Source organism: Stegostoma tigrinum, chromosome 11 (genome assembly GCF_030684315.1).
Source record: "Stegostoma tigrinum isolate sSteTig4 chromosome 11, sSteTig4.hap1, whole genome shotgun sequence".
NCBI classification, from domain to species: domain Eukaryota; kingdom Metazoa; phylum Chordata; class Chondrichthyes; order Orectolobiformes; family Stegostomatidae; genus Stegostoma; species Stegostoma tigrinum.
In genome coordinates this window covers 65,565,862-65,585,112 of record NC_081364.1, presented here as the reverse complement: position 1 = coordinate 65,585,112, position 19,251 = coordinate 65,565,862, and the positions used below count along the sequence as shown (strand labels likewise).

Below are 19,251 nucleotides of genomic sequence, written 5' to 3'. Positions count from 1 at the left end.
AAATCTTTTCTGAACCCTTTCAAGTTTCAAAACATCCTTTCTATTGCAAGGAAACCAGAACTGCATGGAGTATTCCAGAAGTGGCCTAACAATGTCCTGGACATCCATAACATAGGGCAGCACAGTGGCACAGTGGCTAGTACTGCTGCCTCACAGCGCCAGGGACCCAGGTTCAATTTCACAGTCAGGCGACAGTCTGTGTGGAGTTTTCACATTCTCCTTGTGCCTGTGCAGGTTTCCTCCAGGCACCCGTGTTTCCTCCCACAGTCCAAAGAATTGCAGGCTAGGTGGATTGGCCATGCTAAATTGCCCATCGTGTTCAGGGATGTGTAGATTAGGTGGGTCATAGAGGGATGGGTTTGGGTGGGATGCTCTGAGGGTTGGTGTGGATTTGTTGGGCCAAAGGACCTGTTTCCACACTAGGGATTCTATGATCTTCTATGACCTCCCAATTCCTATACTCCGTACACTGCCATAAAGGCAAGCATAGCAAATGCCCACTTCACTATCCTGTCCACCTGTGACTCCACTTTCATGCACTCTAAGGATCTCTTTGTTCAGCAACGCTCCCCAGGACCTTACCATTAAGTGCATACGTCCTGCCCTGATTTGCCTTTCGAAAATGCAGCATCTAATTTAAACACCATCTGCTACTCTTCAGCCCATTGGCCCATCTTATCAAGATCCCGTTGTACTCTGAGGTAACCTTTGTTGTCCACTACACCTTCAATCTTGGTGTCACCTGCAAACTTACTAAACATATCTCCTATACTCACATCCAAATCATTTACATAAATGACAAAAAGCAGTTGACCCAGCACCGATCCTGTGGCACACTACTGGTCACAGACCTCCAGCCTGAAAAGCAACCCTCCATCACCACCTTCTGTCTTCTACCTTCAAGCTCGTTCTGTATCCAAATGGCTTGTTCTCCCTGTATTCCATGTGATCTAACCTTGCTAACCAGCCTACCATGAGGAACCTTGTCAAAAGCCTTACTGAAGTCCATATAGATCATGTCCACTGCTCTGCCCTCATTAATTCTGTTCATTACTTGTTCAAGAAGCTCAATCAGGTTAGTGAGACATTATTTTCCGTGCACACAATCATGTTGACCATCCCTAATCAGTCATTGCCTTTCCAAATACATGTAAATCCTGTCGCTCAGGATTCCCTCCAACAACTCACCTAAATTGGATTTTTGGTATCATGTAATATTTACTTACAATAATGTATTTGCTGACTGATATTGTATTTGTTTTGTTTTGATAACTCACACCAATTTAGTTGGCAATCTTAAATCAACTGTGTTGATTAATTACATCCTGAAATATTATGTCTGAGTTTATAATTAAAGGCATCAGGTGAATTACTTTTTAGCTATGATTAATATTAGTGAAACTGAAGATTAGGACTCAGCCACAGCTTTTTCTGAGTCTATTGTTTCTTCTCATCACACAAATTTATCACAATACTTACTGTCTAAGTGCGGTTCTGCACTTTGAGATGGTTAAGGACCAGATGGGGACAGGGATTCCAAGGGTAGTTTATCTCATCCTGGTTCCCAGGATGAAGAACGTACGCACAGGAGTAGGCCATTCAGCCCTTTGAGCCTGCTCTGCCCTGCTAGATCTTGGCTGATTGTAAACCTCAACCATTTTACCACTCTAACTGATTTCCCTTGATGCCATTAGTGCCCATCTGTTTCAATGACAAAGATAGAGATTGGCAAGGAATCAGCACTCTGAATGAAGAAATTGCTCCTTAACTCAGTCCAGAATGGCCTGCTTGTTATTCTAAAATTGTGCCCCTTGATCTCGACCACCTAGCTTGGGGGAGCACCTATCCTGCCTAACTGTGTGAAAATGTTACAAGATCACTCTTCTTCTAAACTCAAGAGCATAAAGGCCAGGTTCCCGTTTAAAGCCAGTTGAAAACCATATTTGTGTTTAACAGAGATGAACTTACATAACGCCTTCCACAGCCCCAGGATGTACCAAAACAGTTGACGTCACTTAATCCCTGCTTTGAAGTATAAGTCATTGTTGTTAATGTAGGAAAGGCCGTACCCAATTTGCGCACAGTAATCTTCCAGCAGGGAGATGGATAACCAGATAAACTTGTTTGAAGTTATAAAAGCAAAACAAAACTGCTGTCAGCATCCATGGAGGGAGAAACTGAGTTAATGGTCCAGACATTTGCTGGGGGAGAACCGCTGGATAAATTTGACAAACGGTGTTCCTGGCAAATTAATGTTAGGACCTCAGAAGAGATTTTTTGATTTGCACTTTTACAACGCAGCTAGCTAAACTGACTGCCTCGGGGGTACAAAAGACATGAGACTGCAGCCATTAGTCAGGCAAGGAGACAGGCTTGAAGATGGAGGCATCAGTCATAATTGCAGACTAAAGATCATTGCTGAGAATGGGAAGGGAATAGAGGTCATTGTCAGCTGCAGACACAACAGTTAGGGTTTCAGCAGGAGTTGGAGCTGTAGGGTCAGACAGAAGGGCTTGGAGGAGAGAATGGGGAGATGATTGAGGGTTGCAGAAACAGCTATCAGGTGTTGAGGTTGAGGGAGAAGGTTGGTATCACCAGCTACAGAGGTTGAAGAAGTGGATGATTGTGGTATGGGCTAGAGACTGGCTACAATCAGCTGCGGAGGTTGAAGGCAGCTTTGTGGATAGCACTAACTCTTTGGGTTTCCTGAGCTGTTTGAAACCTATTCAGTCATTGTTCAACATAAGCTGCAATTACATTGTAGTAGCCTGATTTCAAAATGTTATGGAGGAGCCTTGCCTCTCCAAGGCAAGACACATTGTGCTTCACTATCTGCCATCAAAGAATAATGGCAAACAGACAGGGATTATATTTCACAAATTTTAGGTTTTACCTCCTCAATCCATCCTTCTGTTCCCCCTGTTGTGCAGGGGATTATCTTTCCTTTAAATTATGTTTCCCCACGCTGGTCAGTGTCCTGTGAATCAATGCTGTACCCCCTCTGTTGCCTCAACAATAATCCAACAGTGCAGTCTAAACTGCGCAGCTAGCTGGGAACTCGCTAGGGATTCACAGTTTATCTCAAATTTATATTTCCTTCTAACTTCCAAAGTTCCTACGACTTTCTCTTTCCTGTTTAGCACACTTGAGATGATGCTTTTGTCATGTGAGAGAGTATCATCACTGGTTGGTTATCAAACCCCGATGACCTAGTTGTTTAATCAAGTGGGTGTGTGTGCATGTGATCCTTAGTCAGTGATTCCATCAGTTTCCACTGTTTAATGGTCTGTTCTGATACCACAGGAGTTTCCAAATGATTATGAGAACAGTGTGACTCTATTATCTCCCTGTCGCAGTTTAAAACCTAGCTGCCTCAGCAGTTTATGACACTCTCTCAATTCCATGGGCAATGGCTGTTGTCATCAAATAACACAAAAGCACACAACATAATGAACTGAATGCTCACAACAGGAAGGAGCAGATGAGAAATTGAACAAGCTTACTTCTAAAGAAATAATCAAAGGAAAGGAGAAGATGTAAAGAAATGAAATGGAGACACGATCAGATGAAAAAGGGCGAGGATTAGAGATTTACAAGAGGGAACAGAGGCAAGATCACTGCCCAACATCCAGAGAGGTGGAGAATAAACAGGAGGAAAAGGAAGTGAGGTCACAAAACACCAGGAGAAGAAAATGCAACTCATTTTTAAAATTGTTCATGGCATGTGGATACTACTAAATAGGCCAGCATATATTGCCCATCCTCCTTCAAAAGGAGGTGGTGGTGGTGAGCTGCCTTTTTGAACCATTGCAGCCCATATTGGGTAGGTTGACCCACAATGTTGTTAGTAAGGGAGTTCCAGGATTTTGACCCAGCTACAGTGAAGGAATGGTGACATAGTTCCAAGTCAGGATAGTGAGTTGCTAGGAGGGGAACTTGCAGGTGTTGATGTTCCCATGTATCAACTGCCCTTGACCATCTAGATGGGATAGGTCACAGATTTGGAAGGTACTGTCAAAGGAGCCTTGATGAGTTGTGTAGATGATGCACACTGCTGTTATTGTGCACGACTTTGGAGGAAGTAAATGTTTAAGTTTGGTGGAAGTATCAGTCAGGTGAGCTGTTTTGTTCTGCATAGTATTGATTTTCTTGAATGTTGTTGGGGCTCCAGTCGTCCAGGAAAATGGAGAGTAAACCATCACCCTGCTGACTTATACCTTGCAGATGGTGGGCAGGCACAGGGGAGTCAGGAGTTGAATTATTTGCTGTAGGATTTCCAACCTCTAACCCATAATATTTACTAAAGAATGTATTCACGCAGAACAAAATAGACTTGCAGAAAGGGAAATCCATCAGGGAGAGTATCAGCAAGTTCACAGCAGCAGACAGCTCATCATTAATATCTTTTGACATCAGCCCTCTGTCTCACGATTCATGGGAGAATTTTGCGATTCTTAGCTGAGTTGAATTTTGACTCTTACTGCACTTGATCAGCAGCTTTTAGAGAATGTTGATAGTGGGAGTGTGCTGTTATGAGATTGTTGATCTGAGAATGGACATGGGGAGGTGATCTCAAGTGGCGTTTCGCGATGCTTATTGCCAGTTATTGAGCAACGGGGAAATGTCTTACCAGTGCATTGCTAAAAAGTGCAAAAGAGTGCTAGTATTTATCCAGTGTTCAGCTATAGGAAGAGGGACAGTCAGGGATTTCCTGTTTATCAATTGTTCTTTCAGGATTTTCTGTGCAATTATGTAACTCAGGACAAGATCCAGTTCATTCAAAACTCAGTCCAGTAGTTCAGTCTACTTTTAATATGAAAGCAAGATACTGTGGATGCTGGAGATCTGAAATAAAATGGAAATTGCTAGAGAAACTCTGCAGGTCTGGCAGCAGGTGTGGAGAGGGGAAAACAGATAATATCTCAAGTTTCCAGCTCCTCTTCAGAACTTCTAAGTTTATTTGATATAGAAACTGTTCAGGAGTAACAGACATTTCTCAAATACTGTTTTTGTCAACCTGGGCATAGTGGTAGCATTCTCACCAAGGTCCAGGCACCACACCAAAGACTCATGCACATAATCCAGCTGAAACTTGTAGTAATTGCTGAGGGAATGTTGCACTGTTGAAGTTGCTGTTTCTAGCTGAGAAATTAAGCTAAGGCCCTGCCTGTATTGTCGAATAGATGAAAGAGAAGCAGCAGATGAGTCCCTCCAGTATCATAGCCATCTCACTTACCCCTCAACTAACACAATTGTTGGTCTGGTCTTTATCCAGTTGCTGTTTTTGGGATCTTTCTGAGCACGATATGCAGCCAGGTTTCCTATCACTGATGAGAATTCACTGACACTGAGGCTCTTTGAGATAACTTTAAGCTCTGAAAGTTGATATATAAATGCAAGTTTGTTATTTTTTCCTCACATCAGGCATTGCCTCACTATCCATAACCCATTCTGTCTCTGGTATCACTCTGAGCATGACATTCTGTATGACAGAGCACACCCTGTCCCAATAGCCACGCTGTACCAGACCACATTGTCTATTACAGAATCTGTGCCAGACCTGACCCTGTCCATCACCCACACTGTACCAGACACACTGTCTGTTACAGGATCTGTTCCAGACCTCACTCTGCCCAACACCCATTCTGTCCCAGACATCACCCTGTTCACTACCAGAACTATTGATGGTCAACAATGGAAACCACTTGAAAATAAGAGTTTTGGACGATTCAAGCTATTTTCTAACTTTCTATTGTTAAATCGCGTTGTAGCCAGTTTATTTAAGGATATATATAACTGAATATTCCTGTGTTTTTTCTTGTACAGACCCAGATTATATCAGCCTGGAAGAGCTGGAGAAAGTTGAAGGCCTTCTCTCCCATTTGACACGCGAATCCAAGCAGGCAGCATCTACTGCACTGGTGAGTACTACAGAGCTACCTGTAACCCCCTTGTGGCAGCAGTTGTGTGAAGCTTCACTTTCACTGACGTCAGAGCTTAGCAAACACTGGGGCTATCTTCCTATGTTCTAGGCCTCAGGATGTGGTGTGTGTTAAGTCTGAAGAAATGTACAAGCTTGAAAATGCAGACACTTCATTAAGAATGTAATAGACAATAGAAGTCAGAAATTACCTGCTCCCAGAGGTCAAAACTACATTGTCTGGACTCTTAAGGATTTCAGCCCAGCGGAGTAAACTACAAGACAACAGTGATCAGACTTCAGAATTGATTTATTCAGTACGAGATACGTGGAATCAACTGAAGTTATGAAAGGGGTTGTAAAAATACAGGTGTTTTTTTTTAATTGAATTTTCAGCTGTAGGAGAAGAGCTGCACACCTGATATACAGCAGCACTGTGAGGGTGAATCAGTTTAAGGTTTTTGAGAAAATTTGTAGCTTGGGTTCTTGATGCAGTGCCGTGTTCCAGATGCAATGCAACTGGTCAAACTACTCAACGTTAGGTAAAACACAATTTATTTAAGCACCATAGTTAGAATACAAACAAAAGGAAGAGCAATGTAGAATAACAAAACTATTAGAAAACCTAACAGAATAATTGATACATTACCTATTTCTAATTAACTGTTCTAATATAGTAACGTACCATACACATACTACTTGGCTTAAAGGCAAATTCTCATATGCTGTTCTCCAATCCAGGAGGAAAGAACATCAAGAGAAAATTCAGAGAAATTAGCAGCTAGGAGAAATTGACTGAAGCTTCTAACTCTTTTGAGACCCAAGGCTTTTGTGTTACTCAGAAACCCTGATCTGTGACAGCTGGCCACACCCATTTAGGCTGTTTAAAAAAAACACCAAGACTTCAAAAATTATTTATACAAGTGGTCTGGTAGTCAGTTCAATACCTCTTTCTTATAAACTCTTCAAAAAACCACCAGGACAAAAGTGACAGCATTGTCACACTGGAGTATCACAGAGTGTCTCAGTATCCCCTGCAGGATATCAGGTTGTCTCTGTATCTGATGGAGGGGCATCACAGAGTGAATCAGTATCTGATGCAGTGAGTTTATAGGAGTGTTTTCCAGCTCCTGGTGCAGCTCTTTTTTAAAGTAAATGTCCTACATTGTCTGTGCATTATTCCTGGAGATTCCTGACTGTGCTCATTTCAGCCGTTCTAATGTTTTGCACTCTGAGCCTGGCCCTTTAGATAAACCTGGAGTTTGATTTTAAAACTCAAACTACTTTTAAGCAGAGGTGAGGAGAGTCACCTTCTCAAGGATTGACTGAAAGTGATAGTGCAGATCTGAGCATGGAAACTGCACAGAACTTGTGCTGAGGGAATTGCGTCCGAATGAATAATTGACAGCACAGGCAATCAGTACTTCCCACACACTTTGCAGCTACTGACTCAGCAGCTTTTAACTCGACTGCAACCTCGCTGTGTCCTAGCTACCTGATCTTGTCAGTTCCACTAGCTGTGTGAAGAAATTGGGCTCAGTCTGATGCCTCTCGTGGCAAGCACATCAACTTTATGACTGCATAACTCCCCCTCACCTCCTATCAGTCCTCTGTCTAAAGTAGGTATGGCTAGGTGATGGCCTCATGGCATTATGGCTAGACTGTTACTCCAGAGACCCCAATGTTCTGTGGATGTGGATTTAAATCCCTCCACAGCAGATGGTGGAACTTGAATTCAATCTATCAGGAAATAAAAATAGGAAAGTGACCATGAAACCATTGCCGATTGTTAGTTAAATCCATCTGGCTCACTGATTCCTTCAGAGAAGGAAATCTTCCATCCTTACTTGGTCTAGCCTACACATGACTCCAGACCTACAACAATGTGGTTGCCAATTCTAAAAATTGTCTGGGCTACAGCACCAGCTAAATGACTGGATCAACATGTCTGGGAAGAAAATTCAATCAGAGCAGGACAACATGTATCACTTCAGCTAAATGCATCCCCATATTACCGCTCACTGTCTCCTCCACCCTCCCGCTTGCCCTTGCTCCCCACCACAACCCCTCTCTTAGCCCTCAGTCCTTCAAGTTAGTCAGCTTTGGAAGTAACAGGGACGTTGATGTGAAACTTAATGGCAGCAGTGTTGAGGGAGGGATAGGGACAGGCAATGTAATGAGGTGACACCACACCAGCTCAGACTGACAACATAACACATGGGGGAAGCATCCCTGATTGTTTTGAATCCACTGAACTGTCATTGGAGGACCAACCTGAGAAACTAACAGAACAATCAGTCGGAAAGCCACAAGAAGCTTGCCCAGTCTTTCACAGTTCCAACTGAAGTTATTGGTCATCTTGAATTACTAAAGGAAATTCACAGCCTCACGGCATTTTGTTCCAGTCAAAGCGAACTAATGGGAGATATTGGTGAATGGAAATTTGAACCCGACTGGAAAGGAACTGACCCCAGAGAGAGTCTGAGGGCAGAATCAGCCGAAGAGAGACTAATCTGCTGACATCTTATTGAGCTTGCCATGTGCTTAAGGAATACCCAACTTCATCCATAAGAGAGGAAAAGAAAATGTCCCTCTCTCTGTGCTCTGAACACAATGTCAGTAAGGATACTGTAGCTCTGCAAAATTAGAAACACGGAAAGTGGATCAAGAGTAAGCCATTCAGCTGTGCCTCCATTCAATATGACCATGGCTGACCATCCAACTCAACATCTTGTTCCCATTTTCTCTGCTTGCCTTTGATTGTTTCAGCCCTAAGAACTATATCTAATTCTGAGATTAATAATAGAGTGCATTTCACCTGGCAACCTCAGAAATGACCTGGTTGGTGACCCAAAATCCATGGCTCCCATCATCCATTGGGAAGCAAAACCTATTACACTGTTCAGAGACGTATCCCCAAGGTAGATATCTCAGTCATTGACACTATCTCAATGAAGCATGTTGAACATTAAGGGCAGCAAAAGGGCTACCGCTACCATTTACACAGTCATTAACCAGCAGCTCTGCAGTAACAGCTTGTCTGTAAGCAATACTGAGACATGACAACAGTCAAGAACAAGAGATGGCAATCAGCCCAAAGTTGCTAATTGCACCAGTATTTTGAACATGCTTTCATCGACCAGATTATTCTAATCTTTCTTCACCCTTGTCCAAAGTATGACCGCCCACAGCCCAGCTGGCTTTAAGTTACATTCACCTAATTCCTCTGTATTTGCTAACCTTTAATTGTCTCCTCATCCAGCAGCACCTCCATTTTTAGAATTCTAGTCCCTGTGTTCAAACTAAGCTCTGCCTCAGCGCTGTGCCCAGTATTGACTTCTTCAACTCCACAGCTTTCTGCAATCGCACATGTCCCATTCTGACCCTACCATGCCACTGCAAAATGGGATTCGTTCACTGTACTGACTGCAGTGAGTCAAAACAGCAGCTCAGCTCTACCTTCTCATTGCCAACTTAACGATGTGAAATAACCATCATTAATACTGACACACCGTATGTAAACAAAAACAGCCTCCTCTCACCATTCCCCCTATCATTGCCCTTCTTATTATTCCTCCCAATCATTGTCCCCTCTCACTATTATCCCACATTCAGTGCTGTCTACAATCACTTCATAATACTTGGAATGCCTTATGAAGATGGGTTAGATAGACTGGGCTTTGTTGCACTGGACTTTAGAACAATGAGCTGTAACAGTATTGGAGTATATAAGATCTTGAATGGTCTTGACAAGGCGGGCATAGAAAGGATTTTCCTCACATGGATCAGTTTAGAAATAGGGGACACTGTGTTAAAAATTAGGAGAGAGATGAGGATTTTTTTTTCTCCGAGAATTGTGCACCTTTGGAACATTTTCAAAAAGGTGGTTGTGATGGGCCATTTAAGATGGATTTGGATAGATTCTTGTTATGTTGGAGAATCCAAGGTTATTGGGATGGGAATGTGCAAATCAAAATGCACACAGGTCAGTCTTATTGAATGGTGCAGCAGGCTTAAAGGGCCAAATGACCTACTTTTCCTCCTAATTTTTATGTTTGTACATCTTACCTCAGTGAGTGCCCTCTCCAATGGCATCTCTCAATCATTGACCCTGACACCATATCCTGTTTAATAGTAACCCGTCATGTCAGCTGTTTCACTTACAGTATTACTCTTTAAAACAAACATTAGACTTAGTAAAGATGTGGAGAAAGGAGATCACGGAATCTTTGTGCTTCTGATTTTTCTGTTGGAACTGAGAATTTCATGTCCCTAATCTGTCCCATGTATAGGTCTCAGCGAAGTATCTTCACACTGTTCTCTTTTTCCCCCTCTCCCGCTGTGCCCCATGTGCAACACGACTCATTAGTCACTTAACATGGGTGCATGTGACCTTTGGGTACCTTTGAGAGTGTTTCCACTGGGTAGGATGGTCAGTGACTAGAGGACAACAGACTTTAAATAATTGGCGTAAGACAAGAGGCAAAATGTGAATTGGTTCTACACAATAAGTTGTTGTGATCAGGAATGCAGTGCCTGTCAAAAGCAAATTGAGTGTGTGAAAATGAAAGTTAGCTGGGTTGTGGGAAAGGAGCAGGGGAAAAGGTCTAAAGAATAGTTCTTTTGAAGAGTCAGTATGGGCACAATGGACCGAATGGCTGCCTCCTGCACTCTGTGATCCTAAGTCTTTGCCGGTCAACCTATTGGTTTCTGCATTACGAGTAAGGACAAAATATAAAAAAGGTATAAATAAACAAAATGTACAGAGTCTAATTTTGTCATCCGAGAAATACTACTTCTCAAGGAAACTGGGGTCACAGGTCATTCCCAAAATAAGAAAGAAAATTGATCGAGAGTAAAGAATGTCAATGTTATTTGAGGCAAACATGCTTATTATTTTGAAATTCTGTTTGATAGCTCTATCAGTGACTGATGGAAAGCATCATTTCTAGTCAGCCTGAGGAGCCTGGTTAACACTACAATATGGAGCACGTTGTAGGCCTTGTAACAAAACAATCTGAGGAGACTTGATAGCAATACAATATGACTTTGACAGCTACACTTGTTAAACCAGCTCCTTGTTTTTCTGAGTATTAAATATATTGACAGGGATTTATTGGCAGTCATTTTGAATCGTCATTTATCGAAATGGAACACATCAAAGCCAGTGAACTGTGCATAGGCACGGAGACTAGCAGGGGTATGGAAGACAGCTGGACAGTCAGTTCAACAGAAAATATTCCAGGATAGCATGCAGGGAACAAGCTAATAGCGCAGAATAGGTGAGTGCTCTGGGTTGAGTACTGGATCTGTGTTAATGAGTACTCTGTTGTTAATGAATACTCTGTGTAGGGAACTGGTCAGTGAATATAGGGACAGGCTGTATGCTGCAGTGAGCTGACTCTCATGCTAGATAATCTGTAAAGAAGGAATCTTTGTTGGAACTTATTTCTGAGTAAGACATAATGTGTTTTATCAAAGCAGGTTGGAAACAAAAGCATGTCAAAGATAGACAAATAAATCCATATTTGACACCAGTCTGTCTGCAGTGTTCCCCAGCAGCAGAATCCATTACCTACTACTTGGCATTCAACAGAGCAAGTTATGGCTCACAGCCCAAGTTACTGAAATCCTTAAAAGGAAGCAAAAAATCCAAATAAATATTTGATGTAGTGCAGTCAGAAATATTAAAAATCAATTGTATGTGCTGCTATTATTTTACAGATGACATCAGAGAAGTTTAAATAATTTGAAATACAATCGTTGAAGGATCATTAATGACACTAAAGATTTAAAAATAACTTAGCCTGACAAATAAACAGAAATTCTAAGCTTACAGTGAGTGATCCTTACCTTGCTCAATACACAGGAACTTTGTAGCTACATAGTGAGTAAACTACATGCTAAATAGACAGAAATTCTGTATGGTTACACGGTGGGTGATTCTTACCTTGCAGAGTAACAGGGAGCAGTTTGTGATCAGTGTGATAATTTGGTTAAGCTGCCAGGCATGATGTTTCTCAGTATGCCTATTTTAGAACCTTCGCTGACTTTTTCATTCTTTTAACAATCTTGGTTTGGAGCTATAAACTGGAAACTGTGAGCTGAAGAATCATTAGCCTCCGTTTCTACCACCTCCGGCGAAATGCCACCAACAGACACATATTCCCCACCTTCCTCAGGGTCCATTCCCTCAGGAACTCTCTGGTCTACCCTTGCTTCACTCCTAATACTCCCGACAGCTCTGTGGCACCTTCCTCTGCAACCACCAAAGGTGTAACACCTGTCCATTTACCTCTTCCGTCCCCACAATCTAAGGGTCCAAATATGCCTTCCAGGTGAAGCAGCACTTTACTTGCACTTCCCAGAATCTAGTCTACTGCATTGGCTGCTTACAATGTGGTCTCCTCTACACTGGGGAAGTGAAGTGTAGACTGGGTGACCCCGCTTTGCACTACATCAGTGATTTGCTTGTAAAAAAGACAGAGCTTCCAGTTGCCTGCCACTTAAACACACCACCCTATTCCCTTGCCAGATCTCTGCTTCATGCTTGCTGCAGTGCTCCAATGAAGCTCAGATTAAGCTGGAAGAGCAACATCTCATTTTTTACTTGAGGACCCTGCTGCCTTCTGGACTCAATTTTGAATTCAATAACTTTAGGGCTTGAGCCCTATGCCCTAGTCCCCACCCTCACGCACCAGGCCTTGTGATCACATAGTCAGCAATGACACACAATCCGTTGTTAGCCACTAACAATCTCCATTAACAGCTATTCACCCTACTAGTCAGATCATTATCAATTCCTTTGCCTGTCCAACTGCTCTTCTCTCTCTTCCCCTGCCCTATTTTCTGCATTGAAAACAACTTTTTCCCAGCTACCATCAGTTCTGAGGAAGGGTCACCAGACCCGAAACACTAACTCTGATTTCTCTCAGCAGATGCTGCCAGACCAGCTGATCTTTTCTAGCAATTCCTGTCTTTGTGACCATGTAAGAACACTGTACACAAGATGTACTGTATCATTATGTGCACCCCTCTCACTTTCATTGCAGAGCACTACAGCTGATATCCTGTATGTAACATTATCCAATCTTCCAGGAGTCTCACTTGTATATTTGCCAATCATGTAGGACTGAGAGGGGCCTGCGGTTCTGCCTTCAGGCAAGAGATAGCTCTTTGGCTACCGCAGGGATCTGATCTATCAAAACATTGTTACGGTGTAGAAAGAGGCCATTCACCGTGTCCTGACTCCACCAGCTGAACAACTGCCTTTTTTCTGTGCCCTTCCATATTGATTCTGTTTAAATAATCATCCAATGCCCACTTGAATGCCTGGGTTAAACCTGCCTCCATCACTTTCCCAGGCAGTAAATTCTAGACTTGAAACACTCATTGCATGAGATAAGGCTTTTCTCGCATCACATTCTTTTCATTTGTAAATTATTCTAAACCTCTGCTCTCTCATTCTTCATCTTTTTACAAGCAGGAACAATTTCTTCCTGTCTATCCTGTCCTTTTATGACCTTGAAAATGTTTATCAAATTACATCTTAGCTGTCTATTGTCTGAGGAGAACAGTCCCCACTGCAATGTGTTCTCATAATTGATGTTTCTTAACCTTGGAAACATTCTTAAAACATCTTCTGCAGTCTCTCCAATGTGTTGGTACCGTTCCTTTAGTGTGGTGCCCAGACCTGTACGCATTATTCCAGCTGAGCTCTCAAAAGTGTCTCGTCCATGTTTAGCGTCACATCTTTCTTTTGTATTCTGTGACCTTGTGTCTTTCACCCCTGTGATTCTATTGAAACGGCAGAACATAGCATCTCAGACGAGGCGGAAGAGTGGTGGAATGGTAGTTGGAGATTCATTGTCCAGAAACATAACCTTAAAAGAGGACATACATTTCAACAGCTGATCACACCCTTGAGATACCCTAAAATGTTTCACATCCAGTTATTTACTTTAAATTACAACTACTGTGGTTGGCACACAATGTTAAACACATCTGTAGAATAGAAGTTTGTTAATTTTGAGAGGTTTCTTCAAGGGACCCACAAACCTGAAAGGATTTACAGAGGACGGCTGTTTTTACGTGAAATATCAATGTGAGTATGGAAGACTGGGATTGGGCATTGACTGCTTGCTGTCTAGGTTGTCATCTCTTTTTGTCTCCTTGCAGCCCACCAGTGAAGAAGATCTGTGCCCAATCTGTTACGCTCACCCCATCTCTGCCATCTTCAGGCCGTGTTCACACAAATCCTGCAAGTAAGTCCAGTGCAATTAAACTTGAGTTTGAATCCCTAGTACTTAGACTTTGTGACAATGTTTATATATTGGATTCTCCCCAGACCCTACCATCAAGTGTTTAAGTCCTGCCCTGATTTGCCTTTCCAAAATATAGCACCTCACATTTAACTAAATGAAACTGCATTTGCAACTCTTCGGCCCATTAGTCCATCTAATCAAGGTCCCCTTGTACCCACCATTTGACCCAACAAGACTATTCCAGTGTTTATATCCCACATAGACCTCCTTCTAACCTCCTTTATCTGACTTGATGATCCTATCCTTCTATTCCTTTATCATTTAAAGAGCTAGTACTCCTTACAGGCATGTACAGACTTTATCCATATGGTACCAAGTTCCTCCTCCTAACTGTTCTTTGGTTAAGAAGCTTTCTCTGTGTTCTCAATTAGACTTATTTGTGAATATCTTATATTTATTATCCCTGATTTCGGACATGTCACAAGTAGTAACGTCTACTTTAACTTACTGAATATCTTCAGGATATTTAAAATCCGCCACCAGATGCCCTCCTCCATCACTCCAGCTTTCCCTTTGAGCAGAAATACCAAAATACATATCAGGAACAGAAATAGAACTAGGCCATTCAGCCCCTCGAACCTGCTCGACCAGTGAGATCATAGCTAATCTAATTGTAACCTGACATCCACGTTCCTGCTTACTCCTAATAACCTTTCATCCCCTTGCTTAATAAGAATCCACCTCTACCATAACTATTTAAGGACTCTGCTTCCACCACCTTTTCAGGAGGACACTTCCAAAGACTCATAATCCTCTGATGGGGAGCTTCAACAGTTCATCAACTTGACTAACACCTTTCACCCCAACCTCAAATTCACCTGGACCATCTCTGATACTTCTCTCTCTCCTTCCTTGACCTCTCTGTCTCCATCTCTGGTGACCACCTCAAAACCGATAACTGTTTCAAGCCCACCGACTCCCACAGCTAACTAGACTATACCTCGTCTCACCCACCTTCATGTAAGAATGCGATTCCCTATTTCCAATTCCTCCACCTCTGCTGCATCTGCTCCCAAGATGAGGCATTCCACTCCCGCACATCCCAGATGTCCTCTTATTTCAAGGACCGTAACTTCCCCCCGCTTCGGCGATCAAAAATGCCCTCAACCACATCTCTTGCATTTCCTGCACATCTGCCCTCACATCCCCTCACCCCAACAAAAATAAAGACAGAATCCGTCGTCCTCACATATGACCCCACTAATCTCTGTATCCAGCATATCATTCTCCGCCACCTACAATCCAAACCCACGAGCAAAGTGATATTTCCCACTCCACCACTATCTGCCTTTCATAGGGACCGCGGTCTCCGTGACTCCCTCATCCAATCCACACACCCCACCAGCCCTACCTTCCCCAGCACTTTTCCCTGCAACCGCGGGAAGTGCTATACCTGCCCCCACACCTTCCCCCCCCCCCACCTCCATTCAAGGCACAAACATTCCACATTTGACCTGCACATCCATCAACGTGGTCTGTTGTGTCCGCTACTCCCAATGTGGCCTCCTCTACATTGGTGAGACCAAGGGGAGACTCAGAGACCATTTTGTAACCATCTGTGTTCTGCATGTGACAAATGACAACACCTTAACATGGTCGCCAACCATTCAACTTCGCCTCCCACTCCCTGGGTGACATGTCCATCCTGGACCTCCTCCAGTGCCACAGTGACGCCACCCGGAAACTGGAGGAGCAGCACCTCATATTCTGCCTCCGAAGCCTACAGCCTAATGGCCTAAACATGGATTTTACCAGTTTCAAAATCTCTCCACCACCCCCCCCCCCCCCCCCAAGTCTCATCCAACACCAACCCTCCCTCTCATTCCCAGCACCTTGACCTGACACAACCTGTCCATCTTCTCTCCCACCTATCCACTCCTCCCACCTCACTGACCAATCCTTACTGCCTACCTGCACTCACCTATCACCATCCCACCTACTTTCCCCAGCCCCACCCCTCCTCTCTATTTATTTCCAAACTCCCTTTCCCCCTCCCCAATTCTGAAGAACGGTCCCAACCCAAAACGTCAACTTTCCTGCTCCTCTGATGCTGCCTGGCCTGCTGTGTTTCTCCAGCTCCACATTGTGTTGTCTGTGACTCCAGCATCTGCAGTTCTGGCTACCTCTATCAACTGTAATAGATACAAGCCTAGCCTGTCCAACTTTTCCTCAAAAAGGCAGCCCAAATATTCCAGGTATTATTCAAATAAACCTTCTCTGAACAGCCTCCCAAGACATTTCCTTCGTTGCTCAAATAAGGTGACCAGAACAATGCACAGAACTCTCAATGCAGTCTCACCAATGCTTAATATTATTGAAGCATAACCTTGCTATTTTGATTGATTTGCTGATCAAATTTCAAACACTTACTGCGGGGCTGTTTTCTGTGGACCAAAGTATTATTTGCTAACTCCCACAAATTCAGTATTTATGTTTTATATATTTTATTAATCATACCATCAGTTGCTATACACTTTTGAACCTTAGGAATAGAATGAGTCTTAATCATCATATGTTTACCAATTAACCAACTTCTCCTGTATTGGAACAAGAATCAATTCCTGAAAGCTGAAAAAGCTTAGGCAACAATGACAGAATACTTCTTTCCCTTCCTCTGCTTAACTCCATCACTATACTGCCAGTCACACTCAGGTGCTAAGTCATACTAAGTTGGCACATTTTCTATGTGCTTGAGGACTATGAGTCATTTAATCAGGGTCTTGCTACTACTGGTTCTTAATTAAGCTACTGTTCAACTGGAACTCAGGAAAAATCCCTGCTTAAAGCTGATAACCATAGAATTGAAACTGTTGATTTCAGGCAAAGAGCAGCAACCCGCTTAGTTTCTCCTGATAGTTGTAGCCTTTCTGTTACAGTTCATCCTTGTTAATGGTTATGGTTCAATATAATTTTAATGTAATTTCTCTGCTTTTGAATTTGATTCCTTTAGCCATGAATCTGTCTCTGATTTTGTTTTATCATGGACTTAGTAACCTGCATTGTGACTTTGTAAATCTGTATGTATTCCTGTTTACATTCTTAAATTCCAAGGAATGTGTGGCCACTTTATTTCTCTCAGCAAAATGCAGCACTGCACACTTGTCTAAAATCTGTACTGGGGAGTATAAAAACAGGCCTTTCGGCCAATCATGGCCAGCATTAATTGTCCTTGCCCTAACCTTCTCCATCTGATCAACGTCACCCTGTATTCCCTTCTCCCTCCATTGCTCCTCTGTATTCCTCTTTGATGTATTTATACTATTCTTCTCAACTATTCCCTGTACTAGTGTATTCTACTTTTCATTGCTCTTTAGGTAAGGAAGTTTCCTCCAAATTCTCTTGTGCATTTCTTATACTAGTAGCCTCTAGTCACACACTTCACAAGAGGAAACAGCTTCTCTCTGTGTCTGCTCTTGCCAAACCCGTAATAATTTTAAAAACTTGCATTAGAACACTCTTCAGCTTTCTCTTTTCAGGAGACCCAGTTACTGATCCTTCACAGGTAAATACAACCTTGCATTCTTTTAAATCTTATCCGTAATTAAATTAATCTTTTCATGCCCAATCTGCATTTATGAATGCAGTCATGAATTTATCACAGCCTTTAATGTTAATTATAACCTATAATTTGGTGCCATTCTTAAATATTGATATTGTAACTGTAGTCCCCAGATGGTTTGTGTAAATGATGAGCACTATCCTTAGGGAACATCACCTTCCACTATTGCCACTCCGTATACGTACCTTTTATCCCTACTCATTGTTTTCTGTTTTTTTTAGCTAAATGGCAATCTATTTTGTTCCATGTCTATTCACTCCTGCATGCTCTGATTGCTGTACTACATCAGTACTTTATTGAAGACCTTTATTAAATTCAACTGTATTATGTCCACTGCATTACTGTCATCTCACTGTTCCTATGAACAGTAACAGGATTAATATTTAACTCAAGTTTGTTTTCATGATTCAATTAGATCATGGCCAATCTGTATTTTAACCCTTATTTATTTAGTTAGGTTCTGCAGTCTTAGAGCTTTGTTAGGCAAGTGTTCTATCAATTTTAGACTTGAAATTTTAACTGACTTCTAGCCTCAATAGCATTGGGATAGAGTTCCAGTTTTGCACTGCTCAGTCAATAACTGCTCCCTGAATGGACTGGTTCTAAGGCTACATATCCTTATTCCGGACTGTCCCATCAAAGGAAATTGTATCTCTATCTACCTTATTAAATCCTTTAATCATCTAAAGTAACTTAATTAGACCACTTCCTAATCTTCCTTCTATACTCAAGGCAGTATTTATCCAGTTGTGTAATTTTTAGCCTCAAGACCATTCTGATGAATGTTCAGTCACAACTTCAAAGAATTAGTAAAGCTGTCAAGCAACAAATCGCCTTTTAGATTCTGGGCTGGCTGTACTTTGTTATATTTTTAATATCCACAGTGTCTTTCCATTACATTTTAGACCTTGAACATTTAGTTAGGGTACTCCGAAACCTCTACTCCTGGTTTCTGCAGCTGTGTCTTAACCTTACAATCCAAGCACCAGACTGGACTCTCTGTTACAGCTAAGGACAGATCATTGTACTGTACAATCTTGTCTCTGTGCTGTTGTACCATAAACCAGCACTTTCAGTGACACATCCTACAATACTCCACATCCACCCTGCACCACCTATATATATCTCATTCATTGCAAAATCCCATTTTGTTTATGGTGTGGTGCCTTACTGTGGCTTTAACCTTTCAAAACCATGGTGTTTTATCAGTTGTAAGGCAGGTAGATGATAGCAGCTGCCCACCACACTAACTCTCAGTTGAGATATGACTGACTGATCCCATTGTCATCTCAGGTTTAGATTAGATTCCCTGCAGTGTGGAAACAGGCCCTTCGGCCCAACAAGTCCACACCGCCCCTTGAAGCATCCCATCCAGACCCATCCCCCTACAGCCCACACACCCCTGAACACTACAGGCAATTTAGCATGGCCGATCCACCTAGCCTGCA

General features: G+C 42.4%; 1 protein-coding gene across 1 annotated transcript in view; it reads left to right on the top strand.

The window, feature by feature from the left end:
- The window catches only part of LOC125460234 (E3 ubiquitin-protein ligase RNF123), a 334,824-nt gene that overhangs the window by 312,428 nt on the left and 3,145 nt on the right, over positions 1 to 19,251 (top strand). Inside the window, exons 37-38 of the mRNA XM_048547433.2 lie at positions 5,827 to 5,921; positions 14,099 to 14,184. Of these exons, the coding sequence (XP_048403390.1) occupies positions 5,827 to 5,921; positions 14,099 to 14,184 (181 nt within the window). The remainder of the gene's footprint in view (positions 1 to 5,826; positions 5,922 to 14,098; positions 14,185 to 19,251) is intronic.